General features: G+C 40.3%; 1 protein-coding gene across 1 annotated transcript; it reads right to left on the bottom strand.

Moving 5' to 3' along the window:
* Positions 1-4175: 4175 nt before the first annotated feature.
* LOC117295094 (vacuolar protein sorting-associated protein 51 homolog) lies at positions 4176-21726 on the bottom strand. The gene is made up of 20 exons (XM_033777663.1): positions 21697-21726; positions 19966-20172; positions 19319-19404; positions 18766-18921; positions 18057-18130; positions 17345-17477; positions 15818-15906; positions 15084-15234; positions 14192-14295; positions 13082-13193; positions 12711-12891; positions 12311-12450; positions 11255-11377; positions 10735-10842; positions 9955-10095; positions 9234-9466; positions 8399-8525; positions 7575-7687; positions 6976-7054; positions 4176-4909 (listed from the first exon to the last, which is right to left on the bottom strand). The coding sequence occupies exons 1-20, from the start codon at positions 21713-21715 to the stop codon at positions 4880-4882; spliced, it is 2406 nt and encodes an 801-aa protein (XP_033633554.1). The 5' UTR covers positions 21716-21726; the 3' UTR covers positions 4176-4879.
* Positions 21727-23319: the final 1593 nt, after the last annotated feature.

The following is a 23319-nucleotide window of genomic DNA, read 5'->3' as shown; positions in this document are numbered from 1 at the left end:
ATAATAAGAAACTCCTTTACATTTTTTACCTCATTTCATTTCATTTACTTTAATTTAATTTCATTTAATTTCATTTAATTTATTAAGCCAATGACTCTGAGACAAGTGAACTTAATCACTGTACTAGCCAAGAGCCAAACGGAGAGAAGAAAAGGAAGGAAGTTTCACTTTTGGATGTGGGAAGAAAACCTCCCGAGAATTATTCCAGGGAAAACCTGTGCAGTAAGGTAGGGAATGAAAACCCAATCCATATAATGTCTCGACATGAATTGACCTGGAGTCCAAGAGATGGAAGGCGAGGAAAGATACCAACTTGACCATCTACCTTCAGCCGTTGTGGAATTTAAAACTTGTTTAATTCTTTGGATCAGTAGAAGCATAGCTTAGCGGCCTACCATGGCTTGGTATTTACCTCTCTAAGTAGTAGTGCCGCAGGTATTTGATGATAAAGTTACCTGCACATTACTGCTTAATGAGGTGTCTACCATGAACTACACGTATGTTACTTAAATAATAATCTACCAATAAGGTACTCAAGGTGCTTAGTATATAAATTTTTACAGAAAGATACAGGTTATTGAAGTTATGAATTATGCGACCCAATTATGTAGCACCTTTTAGAAGGAGCTATACGGCACATTTAGCAGCCACAGCCAGGAACACCCTTCTCTTTTCGATAAGTGCACTGGGTTCTTTTACGTGCATTACACAACACACCAGACCAACGGCTTTACGTCCCATCCGCAGGAAGAAGCAATGGTTAAGTGTCTTGCTTAAGGTCACAAGTGTTACGACTGGGACTCGTACCAAAACTCTGCTGATCAGAAACATCAGAGTTAAAACTCGGTGCTCTTAACCACTCGGCCACGACACTTCCACTTAAATGAAAACACTGTGCTGTTTAAACTGAACGCTGAAAAGTGATATTGATTTGAATATTGGTTTTAAGACATGATACTGCTGAATAATAAAACACAGTTTAGGAATTGAAAATATACACATTTTAAAGTTGTAAATTCCCTTTAAACAAAGACTAGACAGTCATTTGACCATGAAAAGTAATATACCTCTGGGATATTATATCGCCATGGAGTGAGTATATATTTTTAGCAATAGCTTTCTGGTTTGTTTTACACTAATAATGAGAAGGCATTAATTACTAGGAACTACATTAATTACAAGTGTCAAAGTGCCTTATGCTAACCTTTTCTGAAAGCATATACTTATAAATGTCTATCTCCAAAGATCGCTTAAAGGCAACTTTTGGAGATTCAAATTTCCTTGGTTTGTGAATGCTGGGTCCAGAGATGTGGTTGGTAACTGCTGTCACCTTGCGAAACGCATATGGGTTGGACATTCTTGATAAAAATAATGTGGCAGTTTTCTCCTGTTTTATGAATTATGAAATGCTGTACTATGAAATTTGGGCTGGGTTTTCCGAATCTGAACCCACTAATTAAATTTTGGAACTGAAATCTATATTTTGCTCAGGTTTTTTGATAGTGCAGGTCAGTCTGGTGTTTAATCTACCACAGCATATTGAATGACATTGGGTGTTAAATTGCAATTAAATGAAAAGACCCTCCATGAGGAAACCACTAAGCTGCCCCACGTTTAATTACCAGTAGTAATTGATGAGCCGCAATAAACATCTATCAAAATAATGACTAATTTATCACTTTAACGTTTTTAATTAATATTCAACGGGCTTTTTGTGTTTATGTGGTTGTATCGTTTGTGCGTGTACATTATGTGTCCAGAGTGTAATGCAGATTCGTATCAACTGAAGGTCATAGGTTTTATCAAACGCAATAATTAAATATAATTATAATTTTTTTTCAGTGATTGATATTTATTATTAAGCAACTTGAAAGTAGTAGCCCTAGACCAGGGCTTTATTAAATATAGCATGTATTAGGCACAAAAACTTGCTTAGCACAACAAACATTTGCTAAGCAAGAATAAATTACCTGCCAGAATACCATATAATTACCACTGTGACTGGTACCTCACTGATTTCTTGCTTAGCCAAGAAACTTGCTAAGCAGAATTGTCTGATTAACAGCTTTAACAGCTTAACAGCCAAAATAAGTAGCCTTCAACTTGAATTGGCTTGTGATATTACATATGACGATATTGTTATTGTACATATTTCATTTAAATATTAAAAAATAAAAACTTCTTAGATGTATGCAGTATGTAACTAGCCAATCTCAATAATAATTTGTATTGCCACACAAGTGTTATAGTTTGAATTATCACAGACTGCTTAGAAATATATGCAACCCTGACAGCCAAACTAGTCAACATGTACATGTATCTTAACCAATCACAGGTACCCATGTAGACATACATGTATCCTCCTAGGTGATGAGAAGTAGTTATGGTTCTATTAAAGCGGCACAGAAGAATGAACTTTGTTGTACCAGTCCAATTTGCTTGCTCTGTTCTAAGTACTAGCGCCGCAGTTGTTCATATTGAAATCCAACTGCTACTCTGGTGCTTAACACTGGGCCTTGCTTACAATCAAGATCCGATGACAACCAAGTGGTCGCCCACTGATTGCCCGACGGTTACCCGATGACAACCCACTGGTCACCTCATAACTGCATTGTGGCTGCCCAATGACAACCTACTCATCCCAATGGTTGCCTACTGTTCGCCCAACGGTTGCCTCATGACAACCTAATGGTCACCTCATGACTGCATTGTGGCTGCCCAATGACAACCTACTCATCCCAATGGTTGCCTACTGTTCGCCCAACGGTTGCCTCATGACAACCTAATGGTCACCTCATGACTGCATTGTGGCTGCCCAATGACAACCTACTCATCCCAATGGTTGCCTACTGTTCGCCCAACGGTTGCCTCATGACAACCTAATGGTCACCTCATAACTGCATTGTGGCTGCCCAATGACAACCTACTCATCCCAATGGTTGCCTACTGTTCGCCCAACGATTGCCTCATGACAACCTAATGGTCACCTCATAACTGCATGGTGATTGCCTAATGACAACCTACTCATCCCAATGGTTGCCTTCTGATCGCCCAAAGGTTGCCTCATGACAACCCAATGGTCACCTCATAACTGCATTGTGGTTTCCCAATGACAACCTACTCATCCCAATGGTCGCCCACTGATCGCCCAAAGGTTGCCCTATGACAACCCACTAGTCACCTCGTAACTGCATTGTGGTTGCCCAATGACAACCTACTCATCCCAGTGGTCGCCCACTGATCACCCAAAGGTTGCTCGATAACAACCCAATGGTCACATCATAACTGCATGTCAATTACCCAATGGACAACCTACTTATCTGAAAGGTTGCCTACTATATTAACCCAACGGTTGCTCGATGACACCCCACTGGCATTGGTGGCCTACAGGTCTCGTCCGACGATTGCTCATAGTGATCTCTATAAACCCAGAACTGTCTCATTTCTCGAATGATGAAATAATTACATCAAAAGATCTTTGATAATCAGTAATCAGGGTAATCACTGTGAAAAAGATTAGAACAATTTAAATTGTTACACATATATTAATACTTTATTTCCACTTCTATCATAAATATACATGATCAAATAAACAGTTATGTAACATAGTATACTGAAGACCTTACTGAAGTTACACACCTGCAGAAAAGCCATAACAATTTCGACTGCGTCTTCATAAAATAAAAAAGCTAATTTACTTATATATACAATTGAGTTGAAATCTTTGAACTTGCTGTATTTTGTTTTGGCTACAACTATTGGCTTAACAGCAACGCAGGGCTTGGATATAACACTGGCCCATAGGACTGAGTCCAGTACATAGTTCTAGTGTCTGGCATGTAAACAAAAGACTAGACAAGTCCAGGAGCCCTGTGTTTTTTCAATTGAATAAGACTACCCTACTCCGTGTAATATTGTGTTCAAATGTTGACCTTTGAGTCTGATAGAATACCTTTCCTTTCTATTAAGTAATGAAGTACTTATACTCATATATGATTTGAGGCATTGCATGGTGAGGTATCAATATATATTTGGTTCGCGGTAACACCGTGTGTGTATCTACTTGCCAGGTAGAGTTTGTTCTTCGAGAACTGTCTTGCTTCATTCTACTACCGCGGAGTAGATTGTTCGGGGTGTTCGGGAGACTTCTCAGTTCTGGAAACAAGTGTCCCGCTTATTAACTATTACTACCGCGGAGTCAGTTCTTTGGTTGGTCTCAAGGTTTCGACTAGCTTGCTCTAGTCATCGCTAGGAGACTACTTATACTCATATTATACAGACAAATGAGATCAATCTTCTCTTTACATTCCTTAATGCTTGTTCAAATAAAACGGTTAAATGTATCTTTAGATGTGTCAGGACATTTTTTTCTAATTTAGATTCTGGTTTTGTATAAAACTATTCTGGGCCAGTGAACATTTTGAGCAACAAGACCTGTGGTCTCGTTGGTACCCTTTAACCCCTGGGTGGAGAGAAACTTAAGGTGAAGTGTCTTGCTCAAGTACACAAGTGTCACGATCGAGATTCAAATTAACACTCTGCTGAACAGACACACCAGAGCTTGAGGTCGGTGTTCTTCTCCACTCAGCCACGATACCCTATTAAGTTAGCACCTCACACCACGCCATGAAAGAGTACCGCACGCTAATATCTTTTTTCACGCTTGAATCCTTTTTTGGACACCGTTTAATGTTTTACCAAGAAAAAACAGTACCATTTTTTTTCTAAGCGTAGTAGAACTGATTCTACAGCCCAAGATATACACGTTCTAGTAAAACAAACAAAAATGCAATAATATTGGTCCAATATGTTTTTTTGAAAGATACCTTTAGCTTGCTCTCGGGTCAGATCATTGCCATAGCAACTGGGTATTTGTGTTTCATCCACGGTCACAGATAACTTCAACAATCTGGAATAAGAAATAAGAAGAAACAAAATGATAGGTGAAAATGCTCAACACTAAAGAGAATTGGACACGGGACCACAGGCCCAAGTTTTAGTGGCAGGTCTGTAAAGGCCCGGTCACACAGGCCCTGATAACGAGAACGAAAATGTTAACGATAAAAATGCACCCCCTCTATTGGTTAAATAAGCGTGGGCGTATTCTGGGTAGAGCATTTCAACCAATCGGGGGCGTGCATTTTATCGCTCTCGTTTTCATTCTCTTTATCGGGGCCTGAGTGACCGGGCCTTTAACCCATGACTGGACAGGTCCAGCAGTATTGTGTTTTTTAATTGAATACTAGAACCTCAAGCATTTTGAATTCTGTGTTCATTTCCCTGCAATTGGACCATTGGTCACCATGGAAAATGTGTTATGAAAAAATATATGCAATGAATGAATGAATCCTACATGTACCCTTAAGAAAGACAAATCCAGGATTGAAACAGAGGGAGACATCATTATAATCATGGAGCAGAAACTGCCAGCATGTCTGTAATACTCAAAGTCCAATAAACCCTCATCCACCATGTCATTTGTTTCCATCTTTCTGTAAGTGTCTGCGGTAGTAATGCACCATTTGGTTTTAGTGTCTCTGCGCTGTTGATGGGGCTTGCCTAAACCGATGCACGAACGGTTCTGATGGTGTACTATTACTAGGACACGTGGAATACGATACATTACGTTAAAGGCACTGGACACTATTGGTAATTACTCCAGATCATTGTTAGCAAAAAACTTACTTGGTACTGAGCAACAAGAGAGCTATTGATAGTATAAAAGAAGTAATCTCTTACTGAGCTGAGGTCTGGGATTCAAGGCATCTGAAAGCACACAACTTGTATGTATTCCATTTGTAATTTTGTGCTCCTTGCTGTGAGTTGCTTTGAAATTCCATCTCCTTTTGGCTAGTAATGAGGAGCCTCGCTGCAAGGCGACAAACTTTGCTTCAAAATGTTCCAGCAAATTGTGGTCCAGAAAGTTCTAAAGTAATTGGGTTTCTTTGTGGTTTTTGTTCCGGGCTTTGGTCCTTTTCAATGACCATTTGCTCATTAAGGTCACTTACGTGCCAGCAACTTACTGCTTTTATGGTGCAGAATGGCCTTAACAAAAAACAAAAAGTATGCAGTGGCAAAGCTATGCTTAGCTCTTTCAGTTTGGGATTCCAATTACTGCTTATATTCCTACTTGTACATGTACCCTTATATTTGCTAATCATAAAGTTTAATGACTGTATAGAGAATGCATGCAAATGGAGGTTATGCAAAACAAAAAGCTGGGGGTTTTAATACTGGGCCTTCCTCGAAGAACCCCCTACCCCTGGTCTGAAAAAGGTAATATATATATTTTGTACACATTTGAGTAAAGATCCTGATACAATTACTTGTTTCTCTCTTACAAAAGCAGAACAACAAAACTGGACAATTTAACCCTTTCATGCACCATGTGATAAATTTATCAAAATGACAAACTAAATGTTTATCGATTTGCTTTTGCAACCCCCTTAAACAGGTCTCTCAGTATATATTTCACTCTACAACCCATTTTTGAAGGGATTTACACTAGGTGCATCTGAATCAAGGGACTTTGGCTATCTGCTAGAAGCCACACAGCACTGAAGTATGTGGCTTTCAGTGGTTCGGCCATAGGCACTGCTCCAGCCATCTTTTCAGACATGACCAATGCCCAATGGCTCAAGCACAAAAAATAGCTGAGCACAACAGCATCATGCTTACCAAAATATGGTTAACAGCCAAAATTATCTCACATGTACAATTTATGATTGGTATCCCGTCTTTTTTTAACCTAGAATGAAGTTTCTAAACAATTTATTTGGCACAAGCAGCTTTATGAAAATGGACCCAGACCCAGGTGCACATAAAAGAAAGGCAATTCACATAAAACTACCAGCATATTTAACCAAGTCATCAAAATGCAAATATAGCCACTCCACAAATTTGCATAATATGTATGTATTGATATAAGGACTTCAGTGCACTGGGAGGCAATAAACATAGAGAAAATAAACTTACACTGGTCTCCATTAGAACCGCATCTAGACATCGGTGAAGAGCACTGCCCACTATTTCATCCAATAGAAAATGAACCAATCTACCAACAAAATATACAAATTGTTAGAAGTTACCCTCCTTAAAAATGTACTTGCCGCCCAGAATTGTAAAATCTTACTTTTGAGTAGGCTGCAACCTTTCCAAACAATCTCGTCCAATAGAAAATAAACCAATCTACAACCAAAATATCAAGATATAATGTTCAAAAGCTGTATGATAGCTATTTCCCTATTTGTTTGATTTGAATTCACTTGCCAGCCAGAATAGTACAACCCGACTTTTTAGAAGGGTGCAATCTTTTCTAACTAGTCCTCATATATTTGAATAATAATTGACAACCAATTATTTTTGTTTTGTTTTGACCAAGGGGCCACTCAGAATAATAACATGTTGAAATTTATATCTGTTTTTAAAACTTTGAGTGGGTACATCAAAAGAAACGCTGCATCTAAAGAAATAACTAGAAAGTAATACTTGTACCTACATACTCTTCCAAAAACCAAAACACAAGCCTGACCTTAAATTGTCCGTTATTGTTTAGAATCTTGAGATAAACTTACTTTTCGTCAGCTACAAATCTCCAAAGGTAGAGGTTAAGATAATGCGTGTCAACCTGGATCTGTTGCAATCCGTAACGCCCAAACGTCCTCAGTCTAACACACTCTAAAAATGTCTGAAATGAAACAGCACCCAAACATTATATTGGTTTTACCGTAGCAGAGATTTGTGTTGAGCCCTGTATATTCGGCACTTTTTGAGGTATGAGGCCTAAAAATCCACAAGCGTACTGTAAAAATGTATTTTGGTCACAACTTGAAACTTTGTAACCACTACAAGTTCATTATAAATAGGTTGATACAGTCCCAAAATGTAGCTATATTCTTGTAGTGACCCAAGTCACCTGACGTCAATATAGAGTCTGACTCTGTGTTGTTATAAACGGCACATTTTAGGCAGCACACATGTGGTTACAGAACACTATATCTTTTGTATGCAATTTGACTAAAAATCATCAGATATTTGGTCCACAGTAGCTGCATGAGTGTGACCTCGGAGCAAGAGTCAATATTTTGTAGGGTCAATAGAATTTCCCTAGACTAGCCACAATTGCAACAAGTCCTGCTTTCTCTTTCTCTCTGTCTCTTTTTCCCCACCCATGACTGAAATATACAGAGTTGGTTTTGACAATAACTCAGTCCGTAAAACTTTAACGTGGAGGTCAAACAATAGATACTTGCAAATGCGTACACGCCACGCATAACTCTCAGCCAATGATAGGTCTTCCTTTAACCTCAGTGAGGGGGCTGTTTGAGGAAGACATCATCAGAAGGCAGGGAACAAGACTGAGTATAAGCAGTTGTTTGTGCATTATTTAGTCTGTTACCTTGAGACTGATCTTGACGATGCCGGTAAGAATGGAGACTTTAGAGAACTCTACAGTGCTGAAGATTTCTATCCTCTCTGAAAACAGCTTCTGTATATTACTCATCAAGCTGGTGTCAAAGGTGTTACTGTCAGAACAATACACAAATGGTTAGGACTATTATATTATTATCTGGAAAGGTCTGCGGTAACACCATGTTATGTCTATCTCTATTGAGTTGGGGTGGTTCTGAAAAGAACCGTTGGTTTCAACTCGACGTTTCGATCAGTATGCTCTGTTCGTCTCCTGGAGAAAGCAGGACACGATCAGAGCATACTGATCAAAACATTGAGTTGAAACCAACGGTTCTTTTCAGAACCACCCCAACTCATTTAGAGATAGTCATTACATGGTGTTACCGCAAACCTTTCCACATCGTATTTCCACCATGCAAAGTTATTATATTATTGTTTTATTATTTTATATTATTGTTTTTTTTATATTATTTTGTTTGCGGAAACACTACTGATGATGAGTAGAGCAAGCTAGTTGAAACGTTGAGACCAATTAAGAACTCACTCCAGGGTAGTGAAGTTTATAACGAGAAGTCCCCCCGATCTACTAAAAGTGAAAGTAGTAGTCCCTGCCCATTTTGTACCTTCCAACCAGGTAGTAGTTAAAAAGTTTTTTTCAGAACTGAGAAGTCTCTTCAATTCTGAAAGTAGCAGAGAAGTCTCCCAAATTCTGAAAAATCTCCACCGCGGGTAAAAAAGCGACTGTAGCCCAAACCATTAAGTGGCCTTCAGGCCTTGTTTGTCTGGCGACTTTCATAAAAACTAATTAAAAACCCACTCACCTTGATGCATAGCTTCTCTGCATGCGTAGCTGCTGCTGCTTAGATACACTGTAGCTTAGAGCTCTCCTACTAGAGTCACTACTGTGAGCCTTGCGTGTTCCTTCCTCGTAAAGCGCCCCCACTTGGCCGTCAATGTTGGTGATATCCTCTACGACGCGCTTCATGACAGCACGCACTGTGCGTGGCTCAATGGTATTCAGCCAATCTCGTGTGTCGACACTCTTTCTTAGCATCTGAAAGAAGGAGTACATTCATTCCAATAAACAGTGCCAGAGGTAGTCCAAGTAGTATACCACTGCTTGTGTAAAGCCCGATTCATAATTCATGCAAATGCGATACGAATGTTGGCGTCACATATTCGCAACAAATAGTTCGCAGCAGTTGAGTTGTGCTCAAGTCCGTTACAAAAAGAGTTGCAACATCAAACTAACGTCAAATCCACAGCACATTCACAGGAAGTATGAACCGATCTTTACTCTGGGCAAGAGCACGCCTCAGACTTTACAGGAATTTCCTACAAACCAAATTCTACCACCTGTTTCATCGAGACTCTTATAAGCTGTTTTCAGTAAAGAACCCCCTTCCCAAAGGCCAGTGATCATCAGCCACAAGCCAACTGCTGGTTACAAATAACCAAAAAGCTGAAGAGCAGGAAGAAAAGCCTACTTCTTCTTAACGTCAATATCTACAACCATAAAACCAACTTTGTCCCTTCGCTGACCTGAGATATCTGTAGCCCTTGAAGTTTGACATAGTGGTTCAGTAGTCTCTGTGCAGCTGTCTGAGCCTCTGAGCATAGGACAGAAGCTTGGGTTAAACCTCGTCTGTTGTCCGTAGCGAACAGCTCATCCCCTAACACCATCTATGAGATAAAAAGAGAAGCGACGTTCGATTCAGTTGATTCTAAAGCAACTTCACTGGCAATATATCTCTCATTGAGCCATCTTCAAGCTGTTGCTTGTTGTCTCAATGACAAGGCTCCCCACTATTTCTCAGAACTACTTCGCCAAGGAACCTTTGATCAAGTTCCATGCTTCTCCTCATTGAACCCAGGTCTCGACACTCCTGGGGTGACAGGTCTTTTTCTTCAGCTGTGCCACGGAACTCTCTACCACTTAATCTTAGATTTTGTACCACAAAATTCAAATCTCTTCTCAAAACTTCACTTATGTCACAGGTTTTCAAGGACTAATTTAGTTATGTCTGTTTTCTTTCATTTGTTTTCATTTGTGTGCGTGTACGTGCCACATAAATCAAACCAGGAACGCTGTGTGCATTATTGATGTACGTGTATAGACAGGCATACGGCCTGCCCTATAAGATGGCCACTTTTACAGCAACAAAGGGGCTGTTTGATACGGTCTGTCGGTATAAATTTAAGAACAACTTTAAGTCCACTCATTTCTGTATAAACATCACCAGACAATTATAATAGTTGCTTAGCAGTGGAAACAAAATGCTAAGCTATAATTGAAGCCTGAGATCTGGGTGCAGGACTCACCAACTGACTGATTGTAGACGACTCAAAGTCTAGAAGAAGTCTTGAGAGAACAAGGATGAGGGGAGGAGCTGTAGAGGAACTCTTCTCACCGACTCCGTCACAGAGGTCCTACAAGGGAGAGAGAATTCGAGTTGTTGTATATTAATTTCCACTCAAGTAAACATTGAGTAATAAAACCTTGGCTTTGAAGAAAAAATACATATTGAAGGGGAGGGCCATCTAGAAACACATAGGGCTTTTATCGCTGACCCTATGTAGGTGCTAATGGGAAAGTGGTTGTATTTATGCAATACTAGGAATGAATGGATTTTATTATTTTTATTTTCCAAATGCTTTTTCGAAAGAAAGCAACAGAAAAGCAATTGTTGTCTTGATACAAATGTTACACACAGCACTTAGTAAACATTTGAATACACTGATTGCACATCCCTGTCAGGCTTTTGCAGACATCGGCATCGCAAAGTTAGTCTTTATTCAAACAGGTTGAAGCTAGATTTCTGATAGTGTCCAGTCAACTCACGCAAGAAGCAGTTAGCATGTGTCTGAAGAATGCCACAATGAGGCCTTCACGAACATCGTCCTGGCAGAATGGACCTCGGAAATATGGCGTCTGGGAGAATGTAATGTCGTTGGCAATAAATGCCTGCAGAAACAAAAACAGAAAAAAATCACTGCTCAGTATCAACCTCTTACAAGTTTGTTCTTAGCATTCCTCATTAATCATTATTTTTGAAAGAAACTTTAAAGACACTGGACACTATTGGTAATTGTCAAAGACCAGTCTTCTCACTTGGTGTATCTCAACATATACATAAAATAACCAACCTGTGAAAATTTGAGCTCAATCTGTCGTCGAAGTTGCGAGATAATAATGAAAGAAAATGCTTGAGGTCTCAAAATCAAATTCGTGGAAAATTACTTCTTTCTCGAAAACTACGTCACTTCAGAGGGAGCTGTTTCTCACAATGTTTCATACCATCAACCTCTCCCCATTACTCGTTATCAAGTAAGGTTTTATGCTAATAGGTATTTTGAGTAATTACCAATAGTGTACACTGCCTTTAAAGGAAAGGTTTGTGGTATATGCATGGTGGAAACACACTAACTAAGGTTTGTGGTGACACCATGTAAAAATCTCTTTTGTTAGTACTGGCGGTTCTGAGATGAGCTGGTTGGTTCTGCCCAACATTTTGTTCAGTGTACTCTACCGTCTTATGAGCACACTGAACAAAACATCAAGCAGAACCAACCGGCTCTTAAACGGCCATTTAAAACCTTGCAGGGTCGTGTCCGTGCGATAAAAGCCCTCACCTTCGGCTCGGGGCATTATCACACGGCGGAGAACCGGCCGGGTTTAAACGGCCGTTTAAGAACTCGTCGCCTACTCTTTGATTCCATTATTGAAACTTTGTAAAGAGCATCACAACAAAAGAGCACTACTGCAAAGTGCTGCGAGTCCCGTTAATAACTTCAAGGCCTGTACTCGATGAAAATTAAATCTTGCAATTCTATATCTTTTCTACTTCACAAAAAGGTTAGGACAAGTGTCGAAGGGAAAATCAGAAATTTATTTGACCTTGAGATTTGTGAGGATGGCCTTGATCTGTTCTACAATGGATGTTGAAGTTGTATTCAGTAGATCTATCATGTCTAGTTTATCTTTCTTGCCAGCAGATCTCGGGGCACACAGAGTCTGACGAATGTCCGTCATGCACTCTAAAGAAACAAAGAAGGAAACCACATGAGAAACTTGTTTCAAAATAACCTGGGAAAGTTCCCCTTCTGAATACTTTCATCAAAAACTTGCCGAGCTTAGAGAAAAAAAAACAGAAACTGGTTACCAGCTAAAATTACATAAAGTTAACATTTTTGCAACTGGTGCCCAACTCATAAAAATATATATAAAAACTGGTTAGTATTATTATTATTATTATTATTATTTTTATTATTATTATTATTATTATTATTATTATTACCTGAAAAATGACGCTTCAGTCCATCAAAGTAAAACAGCGCCCTCTCATGACCACTCTGGGCTATGATGGCCGAGGCACGCTCAATGATCTTGAGTTGTGGAACGAGGCGGTCCGTTGCGAGTAGCCGACGGTAGAAACGATCAAGGGCGCGCACCAGCAAGGAGTTATCCACTGTGCTCTTCTGTTCGACGTGGAAAAAATTCAAAACAGTTTTCAGAGAAAGAAATACAGAGTCAACCCTTATTGTAAAGAGCACTGTTATAAAGAGATTCTACATATAATGAGTCCATTCTAAGTCCTGAATCTACTCAAATGATACTATCCAACCATACACACATTTGTTTGTCCACTAGTCTTGATGCACTACCCACCTCTGCTTTGATCCTGTCATCAATGTACACAAAGTACTGCTGCATACGGGAGTTGACAAACTCAGCTAGCTTAGCGTGTGCCACCTGCTCCAGAGCCTCCTGTTCTTGTGAACTAATAATGATCACAAAATCAGTCAACTTATCAGTTATTATCCTCAAAAATTAAGTCTTCAGGGGTGGATGTCACAAAGAGTTAAGACTAGTCTTATCTAGAGTTAGGACGAGTTACTCGTCCTTACTTAGGACTAGCCATACGTTTTTACATATCTCCTAGGACTAGTCCTAAGTTAGGACTAGTCCTAACTCTTTGTGAAATCCACCCCAGGTTTATTAAATTGGCCTTTGTTGTGCAAGAAAGAGTGTTTCATGTATACATAGTCGAATAATTTGTTCACAAGCAGTTGTTTATTTCTGCAAAAAGAACTCAATAGGTACGGGATTATTATTATTTTATAAATATTATTTACAAGAATACCAGAAAAATAAATAAAATACAAGGCAAATCAAAGAACTTTAAAACCGAGGCAGAAGCAATAAAACAAAAACAAAACATAATCCCAGGCCCATCCCTAAGAGATACAGGGGCCGCACGCGCTTTGCGATCATCGCAAACGCCGAAATCGATCGCTAAATCCAAAATCCATCGCGACTTAGCGATGGATTTTGGATAGCGATTTCACTAAAACTTTGCGATGAGTATACTCATCGCAAAGTTTTAGTGAGCGATGACAATCTTGCGATGACTCGTTAGTGGTCACAAAGTAAAAGTTCATCGCAAACTTATGATGCATTGGGCCATTCTGTGCTTAGTTATAGCTGTGGAGTTTACAGCCTGTGCAACAACTATGCGCTACTCAGCTATATCAATCACAAGAACCATCTCTGCTCTCACAGGCACCCATTTACCCCTGGGTGGAGAGAAGAAATTATAGTTAAGTGTCTTGCTCAGGGACACAAGTGTCACGACCGGGAGTCAAACCCACACTCTGCTGAACAGAAGCATCAGAGCTTGAGTTTGGTGCTCTTATCCACTTAGCCACAGCACCCCAATTGATCTGGGGAGGGACGCAAGACACTACCCAACAAAAGGACAAAACAATGGATACTTACTCCGTTGCTTGCCTGTCCACAAACAGCTCCTTATAAGATGCAATGAGTAGACTGATGTTACTCAAGAAGCTGTTACAACTACTGTCAACAAACTCCAGGATGTCCTGCAGATGAGATGGGAAGATAAGAGAAGCAATTTTAGCTAAGCTGCTTGCTCGAGGACACAAATGTCATCTGAACCCACACTCCAATGTTTTAACCAACAAAGCTTGGAATTTGATGCTCAAAACCACTCGGCCATGACACCTACTAAACAAATTTTTTTTTAAATCTCAAAACTGCAAGCGCCGATAGTTCGTTCTTGTAAGAACAGGCCAGAGGTACAGGCCACTTCCATTTGTTACAACGAACATTTTGGTGACTTCTCTATATTCTGACATGCATATGTTCCAACAACCATATCATTACTCCGAGTTTGCCCTCTTAGGGTGCGTTTGATTAGCTTCCCTGGGTCAACCCCGTAGTGTGCTCATTCAGGTGAGCCCCTGACAAGAGCTAATAAAACATTCACTCACCCTCTCGTGGTGACGTCATGCACCTCGGGCCACCCCAAATGACCCACTCCACAAGCAGGGCACCTGGGCTGACTTGGGTGAGCCCCTGGTATGACGTCAAACCTATTCGAACGTACCGATGGCAGACCGGGTCGACCCAGGGAAGCTAATCGAACGCACCCTTAGTTTACATGTTAGGGTTAGAGTTTAGGTTAGCAGTAGTAGTCAAAACTTCTTGATATGTGCAACTCATAACCATAGCATCAACCAATGTTTGTATGAGAGAGATTGGCTGTTGCCAGCTTGGTGTTTAAATCCCCTTGTGGGAGTTTGCCGAGTTCCCTTGACGGGAAGATCATCTCCACAGACAAACGAACAAACAAATCAATGTGACCCACCATTGGTATACTTCGCATGAGTTTCTCGGCTGGTCTCTTCTCATCTCTCTCCTCAGTCTCAACATCTTGTTCGTTCTGCTGGGTACCAACCAACGCTGGATCAACCTGGGCTGCTATCTCCGCTAAGTCTTCATCAAGCTTCTGCATTGCACTATTACGGGAAACAAGAAACAAAAACGGAAAAATGTTAGTATGCTAGGGGTGGGGATTCATCAGGGCCAGGTGGTTTACTTGCTGGAGTTTGTACAACATAGACTAGTCCGCTGTCTCAAGAGAATCCCCATTGACTGGTACATAGACCAGCCTTAGGGCCATGTCACAGGCAATTTCTGGCAACCAGTTCCAGGCAATCTCCATGAAGAAAAAGCATTCACATTTGAACGTTCGCCTATTTCTCTTGTGGGGGGTGGATCGTAATACAATGTTAGAAACATGACCTGTTTGCTACCAAAGTGGGCCTGTAGCATGCACTGCAGTTGGTTGCCTCCAAGTTGGCTGTAAACGTTGCTTCGTGTGGCAAGGCCCGTAGTTTGTCGTGTAGCAATAATAATTTGTTTGACACATCTGAAATATTCATGAGTCTGCCCTGGAATGGTGAGATACAATCTCTAGACCATAGTGAAGTCTTTGTGATTACTTTCAGTTAGCTGTTGCTCTATCTAAGCTCTTTAGTGGAATCAACCCCCTGGTACAACAGTATTGATTCATCTACACTGCTTTGCAAAATTACTTACTGAGAGAGGAATTCATCGCAGAGTTCATCCGGTGGTTCCTTTAACTGAAGAAGAAGATCCACACTCTCTGCAAGTTGCTGTGCACTCGACTAAAGAGGGATGGACAAATATTAATGGTTGATTGCCGAGTCAACCATGTACAAACATTAAAGGGTCTGGGTACTTTTTGAAGGACACAAAACACAATATCCACAGTTTTACAACAAACTCACACAGTTAATGGTAGAAAACTTCCCTTAAAATATTACTTGCTGAAGTGCTGTAGCTTTTTTGAAAAATGAATAAAACAAAAATAATTTTCGTCTTTAAGGACTGGGATGAAGACTGGTAATCTTGATAGTTAGGGGTGGGTGTAACTGGGATAAAGACTGGTAAGGGGTGGGTGTAACTGGGATAAAGACTGGTAATCTTAATAGTTAGGGGTGGGTGTAACTGGAATAAAGACTGGTAAGGGGTGGGTGTAACTGGAATAAAGACTGGTAAGGGGTGGGTGTAACTGGAATAAAGACTGGTAAGGGGTGGGTGTAACTGGGATAAAGACTGGTAATCTTAACAGTTAGGGGTGGGTGTAACTGGAATAAAGACTGGTAAGGGGTGGGTGTAACTGGGATAAAGACTGGTAAGGGGTGGGTGTAACTGGGATAAAGACTGGTAAGGGGTGGGTGTAACTGGGATAAAGACTGGTAAGGGGTGGGTGTAACTGGGATAACGACTGGTAAGGGGTGGGTGTAACTGGGATAAAGACTGGTAAGGGGTGGGTGTAACTGGGATAAAGACTGGTAAGGGGTGGGTGTAACTGGGATAAAGACTGGTAAGGGGTGGGTGTAACTGGGATAAAGACTGGTAAGGGGTGGGTGTAACTGGGATAAAGACTGGTAAGGGGTGGGTGTAACTGGGATAAAGACTGGTAAGGGGTGGGTGTAACTGGGATAAAGACTGGTAATCTTAACAATTAGGGGTGGGTGTAACTGGGATAAAGACTGGTAAGGGGTGGGTGTAACAGGGATAAAGACTGGTAATCTTAACAATTAGGGGTGGGTGTAACTGGGATAAAGACTGGTAAGGGGTGGGTGTAACTGGGATAAAGACTGGTAAGGGGTGGGTGTAACTGGGATAAAGACTGGTAATCTTAATAGTTAGGGGTGGGTGTAACTGGGATAAAGACTGGTAAGGGGTGGGTGTAACTGGAATAAAGACTGGTAAGGGGTGGGTGTAACTGGAATAAAGACTGGTAAGGGGTGGGTGTAACTGGGATAAAGACTGGTAATCTTAACAGTTAGGGGTGGGTGTAACTGGAATAAAGACTGGTAAGGGGTGGGTGTAACTGGAATAAAGACTGGTAAGGGGTGGGTGTAACTGGGATAAAGACTGGTAATCTTAACAGTTAGGGGTGGGTTTAACTGGGATAAAGACTGGTAAGGGGTGGGTGTAACTGAGATAAAGACTGGTAAGTGGTGGGAGTAACTAGGATAAAGATATGTAATCTTAATAGTAAGGGGTGGGTGTAACTGGGCTCTAGGTTAGTACCTCTCGATTGCCGAATTGCTCTCTGAGTTTTGTACGTAGCTCATTGACAATCTCATTGCAGTCTTGTTGAATGCCGTGGAACGATGACATGTGCTGATACTGAAGTAAGACAGCCCTGGCCTTCACATAGTACCTGTGCATACATTCCATGTTATGAACATCAGTTATTAAAACCCTTGGAACAATTTTGTACAAATAATTAGGGGCTGAGCAAAGGAAAGAAAGACTTGAGTGGGACTTGGACCGGCAATATCTGGTTTCACATGCCGATGTGGCAGGAGATTCTGTCCCTCCGCCCCAAGATTCTGTGTCCCTCCCATACAGTCAACTCAGTATGTACAAAATGCTTCCGATAGCGCCCTCTTTTGAATAAAACCTCCTTCAGCCAATGCTAATTTCCAAAATGGGGGAAAGAAAATCTTCAATGGAGCTTTCCGTAATGACAAATATTTTAAGTTCTAGCTAAAAGGTAAATGTGTTACGAACAGGACTTATGCCAACACTTGAGTATCATGCACTAAAGACCGCTTGACCCTAAAGGTCCGGTCACACAGGCCTTGATAAAGAGAACGCAAAAACAAGAATGTTAACAATGCACGCCCTTGATTGGTTGAATGAGGATGGGCGTATTCTGTGCGGAGCAATTCAACCGTGATCGTTTTCGTTTTCTTTATCGCTGCAGTGTGACTCAGCCTTTACAAACTAATCTCACCTGACAGCCTGGCTGTACGCTTTCATCTCAATGCATTTCTTGAGTCTGGCTGGAAGCTCAAATAAAAACTGGAGCTGTGGAATGAATCAAACCACAACATTTCAGACAAGCTGTCTTAAATTCCTGATACACTTATTTTATAAAAAATTAATACCTTGACAAAGAAATCTTGTGGATACCATTATTGGATATCTTCAAGACACCCATTTGGGATATCTTCTGAGTATCCATTTGGGATATCTTCAAGTAACCCATTTGGGATTTTTTGTGGATACCATTTTGGAAATCTCCACAACAACCTATTTGGGATATCTTTCGGATACCCATTTGGGATATCTTGTAAATACCCATTTGGGATATCTTCAGGACACTCCATTTGGGATATCTTCAGGACACCCCATTTGGGATATCTTGTGAATACCCATTTGGGATATCTTCAGGACACCCCTTTTTGGATATCTTCAGGACACCCCACAAGGGATATCTTGTGAATACCCATTTGGGATATCTTCAGGACACCCCATTTGGGATATCTTATTAATACCCATTTGGGATATCTTGTGAACACCCATTTGGGATATCTTCAGGACACCCCATTTGGGATATCTTGTGAATACCCATTTGGGATATCTTTTAGGTAACCCAATTTGGGATATCTTATTGTAATAACCCACATGAATTTGCACAGCCATGGAACATTTTAAAATACCTTTTTGAGAAGCATGTGGACGCTACTCAGCTTGGTTATCTGCTCTCGTCTGTCTTGTAAGGTGCCGCTGATCTTAGCACTGAAGTCTGTGATGGCGTCCATGTTGGTTGCTAGGCGATCCATCTCCTCCTCCATCTTTTTAAAGTCTGTTTTCATCTATAACAGAAAACAACAAATAATAACGTTAATTTGAAGGGTTTAAATTTGAAGATGTTTCTTTAAAGTGAAATTGACAGGCTTGATACCACAAAGCTCTCAAGACTCATTAAACAGAGGCAGGGAAATGACCGATTCAATTTTGTGATATTCTCATTTTCCAATCGTTAGAGTCCTCATGTGAGTGGGGAAAAAATGAGTGGGGAAATAATTACAAGTCTCTAACCTCACGTTGAAGTGGTGTGAAATTCAACAGCCTTCCAGTGCACATTTTTCAACATCCAAAACTTCTGATGAGAAAAATGGATCTCTAAATTTGTGTACGGGGATTTTTATGAAGTTTCACTTCTCCTGAAAGAACATTATTTGCATGAAACATTTTACTAAATGAATTTACCTTTCTAATCGTGTCTGTTGCACTAATAAACTTGTTGTAGTTCTCATACACCAAGGTCTGCATATCACTATCTAGCGACCGGATCTCTGTGAAAGAAAGACAAAATGTTGAAGACTTTGAGTGTCACTGAGTGACGGACATGAGCACTATATAAGAAGCCAATATTATTATTATAAAAGATACAAATTTGCATGGCGAATAAATCAGGATTTATCCCTGATGAAAATGTCCAATCTATTATATCAATGCGGTACCCGCTTCTAAAATATAGGATTCGAACAGCTTCTAGCTACCAGCAATCAGGGAGGTCTAGTTGGTAAGACACTACTCTAGATTGCAAAGGTACGAATCCCACCCAAGTAATGTGCCTGAGATTTTTTTTCACAGAGCTCTGCTAAGTACTGAGTAAACAGTGCTTCTTATACATTGGTGTATAATGGGTAAAATCAAAAGTTACAATTATTATTATAGTTTTTAAATAATATAGGTATTGAGCGCCTTTCACAAAGATCAAAGCGCTGAACAATTACACACAAAAAATTACAAAGCAAAGAAACAAGAAAAACAACAAAACAACAAATGATTAATGACGAGGCCGACTGAAAAAGTAGGTTTTGAGGTTTTTCTTTTTATAAGACTCGACTCACGTTTAACCATGTCAACCTCCTGATCTACCAGCTCAGTCAATCTCTTTTCTCTCATGAGTTTAGTCAGGTAGATCTCTGAATCAAAGTGTGCCCCGTCGATGTCAATGGGACTCGCACTGGTGTCTCCTCCCGTTTCATCATCAAGTCCGTAATACATCTTGAGCATCCCATGCTTGCGTCTCCGCCGCTGTTCACTCTCTGCTGATTCTAAATGCAAGACAAATTGTTTATCTTTATTTATTTAGTTATTTTTTAGAAAATTTATCAGGCATACAGTTTACATAAAAGAAACAATAACCTACTACAAGTTCTTCTTCTTCTTCTTCTTCTTCTTCTTCCTATATACGAATACAAGCCTCACATCCACATTGCGAAAAAATTTCCAAAATCTGTTAAAAATATTTCTACCTAACTCGGGAGTCTGAAATCTTACTCACATGTTCCTTGTAGTTGGAACTCATTATTTAAAATTGTTGAATTTTCTCCTTTGGTGTTAATATTTTGCGAAAAGAAAATTGAAATTAGCGTGTTCCGATCCCACGTCGTGCACTAACTTCCGTGTAAACACTTTCTTGCACTGACCACTGGTGGCCTACTATTTGCAGCCAAATCGCTGTCAACCTGCGTTAACCAAACACTAAGCAGATGGATAATAGTCGGTGAGCAATTTACACAAAGCGCAGACCTATGCGATACCGAGCATTGACGTCTTGTGCTAAGACTTCGTGCTAAGACTTCATGAGCCGGAAGCGTATTTTTTTCCTAGGACAAATGAGGCCACTTTTTACCATGCGCGCAGGAAAGCACCCTCTGTTGTCCGCACATATACAGGAAGCACTGTGAAAAAGCAAGACGGCGGCAGACGATTTTGCTGCACGCTTAAAAAAAATTTTTTTTACAAGAAAAAAACTTGATATTTGTACTCGAAATTCAACCAGAACTTTATGAAAATTCTATTTGAGCTGGAATATTTTACGCCTCCTGGATTTTAAAATGTACATTGGAGGTGTTGAAGGCGAGTTAACGGCACCTACCCTGTTTTGACGGCGAATGGCGGCAAGATAATGCACTGTACTCAAAGCCATGCGCACTTGGGCTCACACTATCAAGTTGTACACGGTGATCAACATCGCCAGTGCAGAACTTCGACATATTTTCGGATATAATTTCTTCCATGGATATATTTGTTAGCTGTGAACTCTTTGAGAATATAGTGAGGGACACTATGAATATATGAACGGAATTTCAGCTTCTCAAATCAGGTAATAAATAAAGAAAATTGTCGTCAAACTTGTGTTCGCATTGTAAAGAACCTTTATATCCAGGACGTCAGTGCAGTAGCACTGACTGACGTCCTACCAGGGCTCACAGAATTTCTGTCAGAAATACGTGAAATAAGTTGTAGTAGGTTCGTGTAGTACAACAAAAGTGGGGAAAAATAAACAGGAAAATTGCAACCTCAGGCTACCTCAGACCGCCCGCCCACCTCTGTTAAGGTTTTTTTTTCGACAGTCGCTCGACACCCTTTTTTGCTTTCAACATCTTGAAACTCTGCGTCCGATAACCATTTGACAAGCCTAAATGTTCACAGATTTGTTATTTTATGTTTGTTGGGATACACCAAGTGGATCCCACCAAGTGCTTAAACTGGTCGTTGACAATTACTAAACGTATCCAGTGCCTTCAAACCAACATAATTATGAGTGAAAAAAATCAGAATGTATTTGTTACCTTCTCTGGTCGCCGCCATCTTGTGCTGTATGGAAAACGCCCTCTGTTGACTAGATTTGATCACCATGCGCTAGTCTTAAAATCAAGTCGGTAAATGTTAAGCGCGGTGTGGTCCCGGGGACGGTACACTCATGCTCGAGCATATGCGCGCTACCTACGACCGTTGCATGTATGATCGCACTGAATGTGTGTTAGTAACAAATAGGCACCGCATAACGACTAGTGATCAAGTCTAACCATGCGCACAACAACACACAAAAGTTCTTTTTCGACGAAACAAGGACAAACTAGAAACACAAACGAGGCAGAGTCTATTAATTGAAAAAAGACCCTCTGATAATCAAAGGGGGTGGTCCAACGCGCGAAAGGATGAAAAAAACTTAACAAGCACCAAATAATATTCCCAAAATGAATATCTTTTTGAAATCACTTAAAATAAGGGACTAAACATTCTTGTGTGAGTTCTTATTTGGGGCAAGTGAATGTGTAGGGCAACTAGTGTTTGGAACGTGACGTCATTGAAAGGCACCATGGACAGTCTATTATTGTGATTTATCTTATTGAGGTGATTCTATTCATAAAGTTATTTGACCCTAACCCGAAATTTTGCAAGGGAGTTTTTGGCGGGGTAGGGCCTACGGAGTTGACGTCATAGTGGGCAGTATACGAAACAACTCATACAGATTAACAAAGTTGAAAATAAGAGCAGTCATTTCGACTGTCAATTACTACCAAACTTAAGATTCTTTTACCTGTCTTTAGCTTCTTTAGGGAGCCACTTCGTGCTTCGTAGCCCCCGGGGCTGGGCGATCTCATCGAGATGTTTCCAGCGACAGTTTTATTTGTGTTCAATTATCTGACCCTTGCCGAAATTTGGCAAGGGGGTACTTTGGGTACGTAGTTTAAGTCATGGTGGGCAGTGAGGAAATTGGACGTGAAGTTAACGTTTAAGAAATAATTATTCACATTAAATTTGCATATTCTCGCGACTAAACATTAGCATAAAGTGAATAATTATTTTAGAACGTTTACTTCACGTCCAAATTCTACTTTCCCACCATGACTTCAACTACGTACCTAAAATACCCCCTTGCCAAATTTCGGCGAAATTAAACACAATTCATGCTATTGCTGGAAACATCTTGATAAGATACACCCAGCCCCGGGGGCCACGAAGCACATAGTGGCTCCCTAAAGAAGCTAAAGACAGGTAAAATAATCTGTACACTGGTAGTAATTGATCAGCGCAATGACTGCTCTTCAACTTTGATAAACTAGGAGTTGATTTACACGTAGTTTGTTCGGATCATTTTTCCTAGTCGGCACTCTAGATTTGCGGCGATTCCTAAAAATACACTCCAACCGTAGTTTTATTGTATGTATACAGTTATACAGCATTAATACAATCGAACGATGCCTCTCGGATTTTCTAAAATGAGAAGTAAAAATCGTGTTCAAGCTACCCATCTGCTTGTTGATGAGCAGTTAGACAGGAGAATATAGTCCTCGCCCAAGGGCAAAGTTAATTGCATTGCCCCGGCTTACATATATTAACATACAAATGAGGTCATCACAAACGCCATGGGACACCTGCAAAAATATATGCCTGAGCATAGTTGCACC

The sequence above is a fragment of the Asterias rubens genome, chromosome 9, assembly GCF_902459465.1.
Source record: "Asterias rubens chromosome 9, eAstRub1.3, whole genome shotgun sequence".
Lineage (NCBI taxonomy): Eukaryota > Metazoa > Echinodermata > Asteroidea > Forcipulatida > Asteriidae > Asterias > Asterias rubens.
The sequence above is the reverse complement of the archived record's forward strand: the minus strand, read 5'-3'. Positions and strand labels throughout refer to the sequence as shown.